Source organism: Acinonyx jubatus, chromosome B2 (genome assembly GCF_027475565.1).
Source record: "Acinonyx jubatus isolate Ajub_Pintada_27869175 chromosome B2, VMU_Ajub_asm_v1.0, whole genome shotgun sequence".
NCBI classification, from domain to species: Eukaryota; Metazoa; Chordata; class Mammalia; order Carnivora; family Felidae; genus Acinonyx; species Acinonyx jubatus.
Window position 1 is genome coordinate 6,011,350 of NC_069385.1, and position 14,573 is coordinate 6,025,922.

Here is a 14,573-nt window from a genome sequence, read left to right on the forward strand (position 1 = left end):
GTTTTATAAACATCTTACACAATATGAAATGGAATATCATCTTATAGATTTAGAGGATGAGGAGGCCCTTTAACTTCATTACTGCAGAAATCAGTGATTTTCAGAAATGGGCATTCTCCAGGATTCACAAAGCCAGACCTCTTCATAGAAGAAAAGCAGAAATCCATTTGTTGCCAATAGGCCAAGGCAAAAAGAAAATGAGATTTTACCCTTAGGAAATAATCAGACATGCTTGCAAGACACAATATATACAAATGTACAATGATGTTGATAATAGTATTGCTTATATTAACAAAAGGTTGAAGAAAAGCATTACTATCTAAGAAAAACATTAATATCCAACAATAGGGAACTGGTTAAATTGTAAAGTACTCTAGAGATTCCCAAAATGATTTTTAAAGTGCACATTCATTGATGTGGAAAGATGGTTATGACTTGTAATTAATTGAAAAAAGTTATGAAGTATGAGTAAAATGTTTTTTTAAAAATTTTCATACATATGCAGATTTGCAAATGCAGAGGAAGAGGGGTCTGAAAAGTTCACACTAACAGATTAATAGAGGCTACCTTAGGGTTGTGGGATTACGGTTGACCCATATTTTTTTATTTTTTCCAATCTGGGTTATGGAATATGAATAAATCACAACATTATCCATAATAAACTTGCTTGTACAATAACTTTAAAGCCAATATGTATAATGATATAAGTGGAGAAATAAGCAGTGTGAAGTTTGTAGGACTAAATACAGTAATGGAAGTAAAATTGGAACTTGATGTCGTGATACACAAATTGATACTAAAGACAAGAGAAAGCAGAAGAAAGCTCTCATAGAAGTTTAAAACATGTGAATAAGGAGATGACTATATTGAGGGAGACAATGATAGAAATGGCAGGATAAAATTTATTTACACACTGCATGTATTTGTTGTAAGAAAGAAAAGAGAAAAGTTGTAACAAAAATAATCATCAATGACATTACAGGGAAAAAAAAAACTTTCCTCACTAGAGAAAAAAATTCAAGTAAGTAGACAGAATAAGCTCACTATATTAAAAAAAGAATCGATGAAAGCAAAAGATACACATGGAAGCAACTTTTAATTATACAAAAATAGTGCAATTACCCAGGCTGCCAAACAAAATAAACAAGCAAACAAAAACAGACCAAAGGAATAAAAATCAGACTGGTCTTATTTTCTCAACAATCATATGTTAGAATATAATGACACTACATTCTTCAGAGGCATAGAGGGAAACAGTTGAAATTTAAGAATGTTAATATGAATCACAAACTGCATTGCTGAAAAATTATATTTCAAGATATTCAAGCGTTCAGAAATATTCAACCCATGGACCCACTTTTTATAAAATTGTCTAAAGATATACACGAAAACAGAGAAAAATGAATCTGAATGAGAACTCGAATGGTAGTTTAGGGTTTCAAAGTTTTACGTGTTTTCATCATTCAGACTGGAATGCAATTTTGGAAATTCTGTAGGGTTTTTTTTTTTTTGGGTCATAAGGGATATGTCTTAGATGGGGGGGGAGGCAAAGATTGGTTTTTATAATGATTTTGTCAACTATCTACATTTGTTTTTATACTTTTCTCAATAGCAAGAAATGGGTTTCGTAGTTAACACAACTTTTTGTTAGTATTTGTTTCTGTTCTCCAAAAATATACTAATAACATGTTCACAATGACGAGTACACTGAGGTGGTGGTCACTGTAGAGCATGACCTGCTAAAGGAGATACCATGTGTACCACCTCCGAAGCAAAGCCACACGGAGACATATATTGGTATGCCTCTTTTCTAAAGGCCTTGAGTAATGACCATGGGAAATGTTAAAAATGCATATTAAGCTATGATTGTCTTTTTTGTTGTTGGTGTTATCAAACTGGAGAGAACTATTAATTATTAGTACTCCTGTGGCTGTTAGGTCCATTATGAATTTCCTGTCCTAATTAGGTCTTTGAATGTTACCTTAAGTCCCTTAAGAATCATCAACACAATTTCAACAAAGCTAAAAACATACACGTAGAAGGAAGACTGAACAAAACTATCAATTACTAAAAGTTATCTCAGAATAAATATTGTCTTCTTGTCTTCTGTATACATTTTATTTTATCTATTTTCTAAATTTTCTAAAATAATCATCTATTACTTTTAAACTAGAAAAAAATCAGAAAAATCTAAGAAAAAATGCATACCATTTTTATATGCCATCTAATGACAAATAGCTTTCACAAGGTATTGTATACACTATGATCTCAATTATGCAAAAAGAAAGAAAAGACAGAAATACTTTAAAAAATGTCAACAACTGAATTCAATGAATTGTGGAATGATGAGTGATTTATTTAGTCCTTCTACTTTCCAATATTTTCTTATTTTATAAGATAAATATGTATATATTTCATATTGAGAATAGAACTTTATAAGTAATGATAAGGGATCAATTTTTTTTTAATGTTTACTTAAGTTTGAGAGGGAGAGAGACAGTGTGCTAGAGGGGGAGGGGCAGACATAGAAGCAGGCTCTAGGCTCCAAGCTGTCAGCACAGAGCCCAACAAGGGGCTCTAACCTATGAACTGTGAAATCATGACCTGAGCCAAGTCCGATGCTCAACCGACTGAGCCACCCAGGCGCCCCAAGGATAAATTTTCTTTTTACATGAATTTGTCTGATTATCCCATCAGTGCTAATTTTTACATAGAACGTTCAAGGTCAGAATAACCTTTTTGATAAAGCTAAAATGTAATTTCCTAAAATTGCTGCCTCAGATATGGATTAAAATTGATATCAGTATTCATTAACACTTTATTTAGATTTTACCTGAAAGAAAAGGAGAAATTTTAATACAACGGCAGGGGGTTGAAAATTCACTCGATATCTAGAAGCCTCAAATGTAGAGACACTTTGACCACTCTAAATAAAAGCATCAAACAAACATTGATTTTTTTTTTTTACTATCATACCATCAATCCAATTCGGCTTGTCATCCGTCAAAGAACTTCTGATCTCAAAAGTGCTTCAATGAAGAAAAGGGATATGTGACAAGTGATAAGACAGAGTGGGAGCCACTCATTAAATTACTAATTGGAACAGAGCTGGAGATTCACCCTCCAGGCAGATACTGAAAAACCATCAAAGTCCGGTTTATGTCCCCAAATGGAACTTTCTAACAAGCAGTGACACACATTTTTAGTTTGAAGATTGGAGTACTGATACTCCTGAAATGGCAGCATCAATCCCTAGGAGGGTGGCAGGAAACCCCCATCTTCATGGGCGGGTGAGTGACAACACAGTGTCTCAGCTGTGACGCCCTAACACTACCAAGACCGCTCCTACTTTTCAACAGGGGGTCGTTTCACTAGGAAAGCAGGAGTGATTTGTTTTTCTTCCAGTTGTCAGTCCACTGAGATCTGAAACTTACAACACTGCTTTTCCCCTTGGGCCCCGGGGAATGTGAATTGTCTTCAGCCGAGGCCGACCAAATCACTGTCACAGAGCGGCGGGCGACCTTTCTTTTCAATCTATGCACTTTCCAGGAGTTATAAATCAGTTGACTTTCAAGCTCGATGAGATGGCATATGCCCTAGTTTGAAGAACAGATGGAGGCTTGGGGGAAAATTGTTTCTGCAGGCTTGCCACAAGCAGTACTGCTCTATAAAAGTGAACCATTCGCACTAATTTCTCACATAAATTATAGAGGCAGCAGAGAGCACCAGCCCATTCAGCAGAAAACCTCTCATCTAGCTTTCAGAGGTCATCGAACCAATTTAAATTAAAGTTATTTCTGATACACGGCTGTGTTTTCATGCTCTACACTTTTAAGACATCGCAATTTACATCAAATAAAAGAATGGCATTTAATTGCACAAGCAGCCCCCTCCTCCAAAAAACACAGACCAGCACAGTAATTGCCAGAGGATTTTTTTTTCAAGACTTCTCTGTCTATTAATTAATCACAGAGGAATTAATAGTGGAAACACGGCAGCTCACTTGTACAAAAATCAGGTAAATTGTCTCTTCTTTTGTAAAATTTGCCTTAGAAATTCTACTAAGGCCTGCTATCCAAACTCAAGCTTTGGCAGTTATCAAAAGAAATAGAAACTCCAAGAGAACAATTCCAAGAGAACATCCATTCTTCTTCATGTGAAACAAATTATTCAACTCTTAAATAAATTTGCCTGCAAGATTTCAGAAATCAACATTGGTGTTACCTGGGATAGGGGTGGGTATAGATATAACACTAATTTTTTGAATTCTTAAGAAACTGAAACATTAAGAAATTGCAGGTACCAAAGGACTAATGATTAATCAAAATTATAGAATTTCGAGAACAATATAATGAGGACTAATGGATCAGGTATCATGTCACGGAGTGGCTTACTTTAAATGCAATACTATTTATGGATAATGAGCTACCATGGTTTGGGGTTGATTTTAATTGTAAGAAAATTAGTGCATGATTTTAATAATGATTATATTCAATAACTGTTTTTCCTAGTAGCAAATTATCAGTTATGTCAATGAAAACAGTCACACTGACAGAGCTTTTTATAGTTCATGAATATCAATGCTACAGAGAACTGAAAAGAACCGAGAAAAAGAACAAACTGAGAAGAAATTCTGAAGAGTCATGCATGAGTTTAGTGACTCATGAGTCATCCCAGAATTGTGGGTGTGGTCCAGCCAATTTTAAAAATAAATTTAAGCACCCAATTAATCTATGCACATCATTTTCTTTACTTGGATGTTCAAACTGGACATACATATTTAGTCATTTAGATAAATGAACTTGCCATTTTGAAATTTAAGAAATCTGGGGTGCCTGGGTGGCTCAGTCGGTTAAGCGTCCGACTTCAGCTCAGGTCACGATCTCACAGTCCGTGAGTTCGAGCCCCGCGTTGGGCTCTGGGCTGATGGCTCAGAGCCTGGAGCCTGCTTCCAGTTCTGTGTCTCCCTCTCTCTCTGCCCCTCCCCCATTCATGCTCTGTCTCTCTCTGTCTCAAAAATAAATAAACGTTAAAAAAAATTTTTAATAAAAAAATTAAAAAAAAAGAAATTTAAGAAATTTAAAAAATCAGTTTACATATAATCAAAGGAGCATTTTCATAATAAAAGTCCAATCCACCAAAACCATTGCATAGAATTCTGGACTGTGCATTCAAACTTACTGGAGTTTCTAATCAATCTTTATCCCCCAAACTATTTCATGAACATCTCAAAATATACTTATTTTAATAATTATGAAACAATTTTTTTAATGTTTATTCATTTTTGAGAGAGAGTGAGCAAGTGAGTGGGGGAGGGGCAGAGAGAGAGGGAGAGAGAGAATCCCAAGCAGGCTCCACGTTGTAAGCACAGAGCCAAGGACACCATGTTGTCAGCACAGACACTCACGAACAATGAGATCATGACCTGAGCCGAAACCAAGAGTCAGACACTCAATCGACTGAGCCACCCAGGCACCCCATGAAACAAAACTTCTTAGAGCTCCCATAGTTAAAAAGACGCCATCCCAATCATCTAGCACCTGGTCACTGATAAAGATGCAAAACACGTCATGAAACAGTGTCTAGAGAAGTAAAACTTGAGGATAGTCAATCTGTTCTAGTACGCTTTCCATTCACTCAACACGGATCACTGGGCACCTACTCTATGCCAGGTGCTGCTCTAGGCACTGGGATAAATGAGTGAAGAAACCAGAAATACAAAGATCCCTTCTTTAGATTTCAGAATACTCCATTTTATTTGACCTTGATATTGGCTCCATTGTAGGTCCCTATCTGGTTTTCATTTTCTTTCATTTTTCTTAATATATGCTAACTTTCTGTATTTTGTAGTTCTTTATATAAACATATCAATACATTTATATAACACATCAGTTTAAGAATTAGAAAAGGTTGTTCTTAGTTACCTGATTAATGTTAATTTATGAAGTCACTTTTTAATAGAAAAATCAAGTTGTGTGATCCAAGTTTTAATCATCAAGTAACTGTATGGTGAATACATTCACCTTAGGGGAAGTATGCTTTTGTGATGACATTGTGGACATCTCCAAAAGGCTAGTACAGAAGATCAGGTTCTTGGCAGAGAGGTGAGACTACCTAAAGTCCATTCTCACACATACCCGCCTATGCGTACCAGTTATGGCCTTGTGAATTTTATTTCAGTATAACAGGTTACTAACACCATTTACATATTCAATAAGGGATGAGAAAACAAGAATGCAGAAATGCCCCCCCCCCCACAGCGATGCCACTTTGAACAAAGCCTGCGACAACCTTGCCAGATGAGAGACTGTAAGTTGCTGACAAAGCCCACTTTGAGATTTTCCCTTTATAAGACAATCTGGATGTTTGCTATCTGAGCTGCCTTTGTAATAGGGTTTGTATTATATCCTGATTTGGCTGGACATTTATAGGGTATCTATTTCTTACTCAAACCTACCTAATAACTGGGACACCTTTGTGCATGTTCATTAGAAATTTAGTGAAAGCAAAACTCTTAGTGTATGTCACATTTTGTCCAAAAGCATGGTACCATGGATAGATAGAGAAAGGTGATTTCTATCAATATCTACTATATCAAAATGCCCATAAAGTGAAGGAACTTAAGAGACACCTTAGCGTAGTTGTAGCTCTCCAAACTAAATGGTTTATAATACCATATCGTTAATAAAAAAAAAAAAAAAAAACAACTCCAGTGTGATTCTGACATTTTTATTCAACTCCTTCTGCCAAGGTCTATATCAAAGTGGCTATTTTAAAATAACCTGTGTTTCAAGGCACCTGGGTGGCTTAGTCGGTTAAGCATCTGATTTCAACACCTCAGAACCTGAAGCATGCTTCAGATTCTGTCTCCCTCTCTCTCTCCCTCCTCTGCTCACAGTCTCTCTCTCAAAAATAAAAACACAAAAAGTAAATATAAATAAATAAATAAATAAATAACCTGTATTACCATGCCATTTTAAAACAATGGCTTGTTATCAGAATTTATAAGACAGTGAATTTCATGGGTTGCCTAGGATTTATATTTCTGCTCCTTATTAAGTGTGTAAATGGCGATTATTTCACATTCATTCCAGTGACTACTCCTGATGACTTCAGATTCCTGTTGAAAAGAGAGAACTAGGAAGGGCTCCTGTTCCTTCCCCAAAGTGACCTTGTAAGAACTAGAGGGGAAACTGTGCATTCCAGGGAGTAACAAACAAACAAACAAAAAAGGAAAGGAAGGAGGGAGTAGAAAGGGAAAGGGAGGAAGAGTAAGAAGTAGAAGAGGAGGAGGAAAAGAAGGAAATAGGAAGGAGGAGGAGCAGGGAGGGGCAGGGAGGAGAGGAAAGGGGGTGGGGGCCGAAAGGAGCAGGGAGGAGGCGGAGAAGGCAGGACAGCTCCAGAGGAGACCTGAAGGGTGCCTGAAACTTACTGGGTTAGGGGTGGGAGCGGGGATGGACCCTGGTGGGGAGGCAGAAGTGAGAAGACAGGTAACAGAAAACTTTCCTACTCCCAGATGGAAATTTAAGATGTGGAAACTCAAACGCAATTTTAGAACGTCTGTTGTTCATGCTGAGTATCTGTCTGCTTTGTAACTTATCCAAACTGTTGAGCTGCTTCTCCCTCCTGTTGCCTGTACTCTGGATATTGGAGGTAGCCGCCATAGAATAAAGTCCCCTGAATGTTGGTAGAGTCAAGAAGATAGAAAAAGAGACAGACTTAAAAATTTTTGTTTAAGTCATTATTGTGTTTTTTAGTGTCTTTAGCCATTAACAATTAACAGTTCTTTAGCTATATTCAGAAAACACATATTTAAAAATAAAAAGTATGCCAGAGCTTGCCTGATGGATTTCATATTACAGATCAGAGCTACTCATTTTTCCTAGATAATTCACTTGCCATTGATAAGTATATGGAAAAATTTCACTCCCAAAATTTTGTAAAACTTTTTTCACGTTTACCAAGGAATATACGATAAGCGTACACAGCCATGGCAAAAATGCATGGATCAGTCCTTCTTTTTCATTTTAACAGTAATTTGCAGATACATATAGTCATCTATCTGGCCAGCAGGTTCAGGCATTTATTCTGACTGCCACTGTCTTAATGTAGAACAGCACTGTCTAATATGGTAACCATGTGGCTATTTAAATTAAAATTAATTAAAATTAAAAATTTAGCTCCTCACTCTCACTAGGGACATTTCAAGTGCTTAATGGCCACATATGGCTAGTTGTAATTATTAGACAGTGCAGATGTAGAACATTTCCACCATTGCAGAAAGTTGTATTAGACTGTGCTCCGATTTTCAGCGATACCATAAAGACTAGACTGCACAGATTTGGCATTTGGTCTGCCTTGTTGTTTTGGCATTTGGAACAAATAGCCACTTTCATGTGCACTAAACTAGGGTGGCAGTTGGAAGATATGGCGTGAAAAATCTAAATGTGCAAACGACATTTACCTACGTCTAACTGTTACTTCCAGTTTCTGACTTTATTAGGTCATTTATACGTAGTTACCAGACAGTAACTCTATTTCAAGAATAGAGGATGATTTCTAGTATAGTGATGATGGGGAACAAGTAGGGAACTTGGGGTCATGGGCAGGAACCATCAGTGACTTCCCAGACGAGCTGAGTCTCAGATGCTGGGACAGCCTCCATCACGCTTCAGGACAGTAGCTCCTAAGTATTTCCGAGTCAATACCTCTTGAAATTCTGATAAAAGATTTACAACTTCTTCCAACTTAATCATGCACACCATTTCAGGCACTCACAAACCCTTGGAGTCCCAGTGGTGTCACAAGAGTATGGAGAGGGGACCACTGTTTTCCTGAGAAACAGAGCTATTCAGAAGTCTTTAAGGGGGAGATGAGTGATATGAAGACCCGGGCTCCTGGGCCCTGTCGGCACACAGGAAGGAAGTGCAGTGCAGGGTCCTGGGTTGTGTTTTGTTTTTGTCTTTGTTTTTATTCTGTGGGGTGTGGGAGGGTAGCCCTGCTTCCTTCAACGTTCAAGGCCCCTCCTGAGGTATGGCATCCTAAAGAAGCCCTCCCCTGCTCAAGTACCAGACTGTCCTCACAGCACATGCGCCAAAGGAATAATTATGATTATATTGGGAGATTGTCCACAAGCCTATGCTTAATAATTCTCACATTTTACTTTCAATATTAGAGTAGTGTAATTGAAATGTGGTTGTCGAGACTTTAAAAAGACAGAAGCCTACAGGTTATAGGATAAGACGTTTCCTTAAATGTATGCTATTGTTCTACCAATGGCAGCAAATAAATTGCTTCTTTTTTATTCTGACTTTTTGGCTTGCTGAATCAGTAGTCTCATCAGAAATTACTTAAAAGAATTAACATAGCTATAAAAACCAAAAGTAGTTTATATCCCTTCTGGCTATTGTATTATCAAAGATAAAGCAAAATGATTCATCCTACATTTTCATTATTTTCAAGATGATTTTCTTTCCTAGTCTCTTGACACTTCCAAAAGTTACTCATAAAGTTATTTGAACAGGTAAAAATAAACCTATAAATTTTTTTATTGACATAATTTTTATGTGCTGTAATTGCTTAAAACACTAAAATCCACTCACTTTTTATAAGGAATTATAGCATATTGTTTTACTCCACAGGAATGAGGTTTTTCAGAAAGTCCACTGTGCTACCTTGTGGAACCAGTATATAGACAAACACAAAATCCACGTAATTAATCAAATATAAACAAACCCAAAAGTTACAGTAAAGTTTTGGGAGTATATACTTATGTTAATACTAAAATATCTAAATTACTTATATTTGCTATAAATTCTTTCTCATTATATGCACATTGTCATATAACAAGTTCACATTTTAATAGAAATGACTGAAACCGAGATAGAGATAGTCATGTTCTTCATCCTTCTAAAAAACTTACGACAAAATTTAATAACAGGGACACCTTCGGGATTTCTATCGCCAAACAACTTATAGTAATTCTAAGTTCAGTACTTGAATACCAAAAGACTGCTCGAGATTTAGAAATGCTTGATAATTATATGAAAACATTTAAAGACATACAGGAAAACAGCACAAACAATTCTCTCAGTTTTTCCATAAAGGAAGGAAAAGATTAATTTTGATGAATCTAAGTATTTGCTTTGATGAATTCTTTATTTTGGTCATTTAATTTTTTTAATGTGAATTTATTTGTACCAATCACACACAATTCCTACCTTCACCTTCAGACACTATTGTGGGACTTTTTAGTTAAATGGGTCAATTGTTTCACTTGGATGATATTTGGCAAAAACCTTTATGTTCCTCAGTCTGATGTGATACGCATGCACAACTCTGTCTTTAGCCCGAGAAACCCTTTTAGCTGATAAATATCACCAAAAGCAAAGTCCTTGATAACACAAAATAATTAAATAGCAGAAGCTGTTTAGAGATCAGCATTTCGTTTTTCAAATTAAATGTAAAAGCCTTCTCCAGTTAAGAGATTGGCAAGTTTTTACAAATAACATCAGTGAGCCTTTTAGAAAGAAACACAGCCACATTACAATGGAGTCATTAGGCAATACATTTATTTTGAAGCCAATTAACCTTTTGTCAGAAAAATGTCGGTGCCGTAATGGTTTCGGCGTGGAGGTCAGCCTCTAACCGGGCACGTATGACAGCCACCGCCACTGACACGTGCTGCAGACAGGGAGAGAGTGCGGCAATGAGAACCAACCTTCTTTTGTATTCTGCTCTGCATTTCCAGGGAGCAGACAATCTTGACCTATCCATTTAGGTAATTAAAGCTTCCATTTGGAAGTGTCCTGCAGGAAGGTGAAATTTGGAGGAGATAAATGGCTGTTGCTCTCTGTATTCAGCCACCAGTTCCATCATTTGATGGACTGCCTGAAACAGGCCGGGCTGCCAGGTTCTCATAAAAATAGAGATGAATTGGGCAGTGGATGATTCTCTAAGGCAAAGCAACTCTGTCATTTTCTGTTTTGCAGGCTATAATTTAATTGTTAGTCAAGGTGGACAGCTGACACAAGGGGGGCCTTCTCTAAGAGCTTACCCACCACCTTCCATTCTCTGAGAAATCACCGCAGCTTATTTGGTTAGCCAACTTCGTTCGGTGTTGGGAGATGTCGCTCCAGCGGTACACGGCTGGTTCCCCTAGCTGTGCCCTGACTTACCTTCCACGCGATTTTGTTTCCTTTCGAATCATGCTCAAGTGCAATTGGGAAATCTCCTCGTTCATAAAATTTTCGAAATGCTGTGGGCTTCGTTGGTCTTTCTTTAAATGCTCCTGCAACTGGTGGGCCTCTCACCTTCAAAGGAAAGGAAAAAAATAGGAATCAGGTTTTAAAAAATACTAAAAAATGCACAGCGAAAAAGGCTTTACTTCAGTTTTAGTTCATATGAAATATTCTGGAAGATAAAGACCTAAATGTCTAACGATGGAAAACAGCAGCTTCACTAATACAAAAACTTACAGAGGAGAATTATTTTATAATCATTATTAAGAATTTACTTTATTTTGAGTTTCTTTAGAAAGCATTCCTAGAAAAAGTCACTTAAAAACTATTACATTATAAGGGGGAAAAAGCCTAAACTTTTGTTTAAGAAAAAAAAAAAAATTAATGGAGGCCTCTAAGTTCCACTTGGAATGTTAAAACTTTTATTAAGATTTCTAATAATTGCTAATTCTAATTTCTAAATTAAAATTTAAATACATAAAGAAAAATACATATGTATAAATATACAAAAATACATATATTTGAATGTTCAGCTATATATATAGTTTATGGAACTATAAGCTATACTTTATGGAATACTGAATCATTTTAAAATATGTCCTTTAAATCTTTCTATATACATAAAATGGTAAAATATGTTCTCATGTTAACAACAAACTATGAAAATGTTATATGAAATTAAACTATAATAAGAAAATTGTAACAAAAACTGGTCATCTACTCTGTGTAGATATATATCTATATCTATATCTATATCTATATATCTATATCTATATCTATATATATATGTGTAGATTAGCATACATTTGATATTATGAATTTGTGAGGAAGTAACATTAGATTACATGTGAATCTTTCATCCCCCAAAACTGAGATTTTTCTCAAAGAAGAAACATTTCATATTGAGTTATTCACATTGAGAATATTTTTAAAATCTGTATTATTTACATATGAACTAATTCATTAGGTTACAAAATTGAAAGCAATTAGTGAACTATTTAGAAAATTACAGACCACTGATAATCTTTCTCTGAAAGTTTATGTTTAGTTTATTTATTATTTTTTAATCTATTTATTTATTTTGAGAGAGATATAGTGTGACCAGAGGAGGGGCAGAGAAAGAGGGAGAGAGAGAATCCCGAGCAGGCTCTGCACTCTCAGTGCAGACTCTGACAGGGGGCTAAATCCCACGACCATGAGATCATGACCTAACTGAGACTAAGAGTCAGATGCTTAACCGACTAACCCACCTCCGGTGTCCCTATTTATTAATTTAATAAAAACATGATTAATTTGTTAATTCTTACTATGAACAAAATAGGAAATAATTTATGTAATATAACTTACTTGATATAATGTTAATTTTTAATATTCATGTAAAAAACTTTAATTTTAACAAAGAAATATATAAAAATATATATAATATAGTAAATATACTAAATAATGACAAATACATTTTTTAATGCACACAGAAACACTAATGCTAGAAACTGAATAGGATATTAAAATATTAACATGATTAAATGCTGAAATGGGGTTGAAGAGTGAGGTAACACAAAGGCATTTATTACAGTTTATTAGAGTTTAGAATTTTCTTCACTACCTAGCACATTATTCCCAGCATACAATTACATAAGTAACTATGGGAAAGCAAGATTGCCTTTCACTAATAAAAGATTTAAAATTTGTTCTGGTATTAGAATTATTGCCCACCATTTTCAGACAAATGTACCTAATTGTTAGGTAGCCATATGTATATGATGACAGCTTTGTGCAGAGCTCTGAGCTGGATGTTACATATACATTCTACGCTACATTAGTATAACAGAAACTGTAGGGATGCCGTTCCTGGACTTTAGCAATTCATGGAGTGGTCAATTTTGAATCACATTTTTTTTTTGGAAATTGATAAAGAATTGACAACTTTTTATTTTGCCCACAAGTTACATACCACACACACACACACACACACACACACACACACACACACAAATTACCATCTGTCATCATGTCACCATTTTAACACCTCTTAAAAAGTGGTATACATAATCCAAAGAAAGAAAACTTAGCCAAATTAAACCAACATCATGCATATTTATAGAAAGTTATAGTGCAATAGTGCACATGTGTGTTCATGTTTGTGTGCATTGTATTATTGCACAGTACTGATTGCTAGTCAACAATACCTCATTTTTTGTGTTTTTTTAAATTAAAATTTAAATATATAAAGAAAAATACATATGTAAAAATATACAAATATATATTTGAATATTCAACCATGTATATGTATATGTATATGTATATGTATATATGTATATGTATATATATGAATATTCAGCCATAATGAAAGAAGGAAATCTTGCCATTTGTGACAACATGGGTTAAACCTTGAGGGCATTATGCTAAGTGAATAAGTGAATAAGTCAGACAAAAAGACTATTATTGTGTGATCTCACTTACATGTGGCATCTAAAAGAACTGAACTCATAGAAATACAGAATAGATTGGGGCGTCTGGGTGGCTCAGTTGGTTGAGCATCTGACTTCAGCTCAGGTCATGATTTCACGGCCTGTGGGTTCCAGCCCCGCGTCTAGCTCTGTGCTGATGGCTCGGAGCCTGGAGCCTGTTTCGGATTCTGTGTTTCCCTCTCTCTCTGCCCGTCCCCTGCTCATGCTCTGTCTCTCTTTGTCTCAAAAATAAATAAAAACATTAAAAAATTTAAAAAAAAGGAAATAGAGAATAGATTGGTGGTTGCCAGGGTCTAGAGGGTAAGGGTGACATCTATTGATTGTCTTTTTTCATTTGCTTTTTGATCTTCTTGATTCTCAGTGTGATGATTTATTTTCTATTGAAACCTGCCCTTTGGTGTATTGTGAGACTCCAGACCTTCAACCTTCTGATTTAGCTGGTGTTTTCCAACATATCTCTGGCACAGAGGTGGGGAAGGGTACTACCTAATCACTGTCAGGTTGGGGTAGAAATCCTGGTACCCACCTGGCCTCCACTCACTCCGGAGAGGGACTTTCTCATTGACATGGGGTGAAGGTGGGGGCTTCGGGACCACTAGGGAGTACCTGACATCACTACCACTATCAGTACCTGATAGGGAGGGGTAGGAGTACCCCATTACTGCTCCCCGTTCAGTGCCATAGAAGGGGTGGTCTCATTACTACTGGGCAGTGATGAGATTCCTGTCCCACTAGGAGGCATTCTCTGACAGCCCCAGCAGAAAGGGGTGCCATCTTATTATTGCTGGTTAGGGTGAAAGTCCAAGTTGCCCCCACTTGGTCTCCACGGACACCATGGGTGTTGAAAGCCTCTTTACTGTTCCAG

At 36.1% G+C, this 14,573-nt stretch overlaps 1 protein-coding gene across 1 annotated transcript in view; it reads right to left on the bottom strand.

Annotated features, from left to right (window-relative positions):
* PACRG (parkin coregulated) overlaps positions 1–14,573 on the bottom strand; it is a 504,113-nt gene that overhangs the window by 425,158 nt on the left and 64,382 nt on the right. The window contains exon 2 of the mRNA XM_015083259.3: positions 11,178–11,312. Coding sequence (XP_014938745.1) covers positions 11,178–11,312 — 135 coding nt within the window. The remainder of the gene's footprint in view (positions 1–11,177; positions 11,313–14,573) is intronic.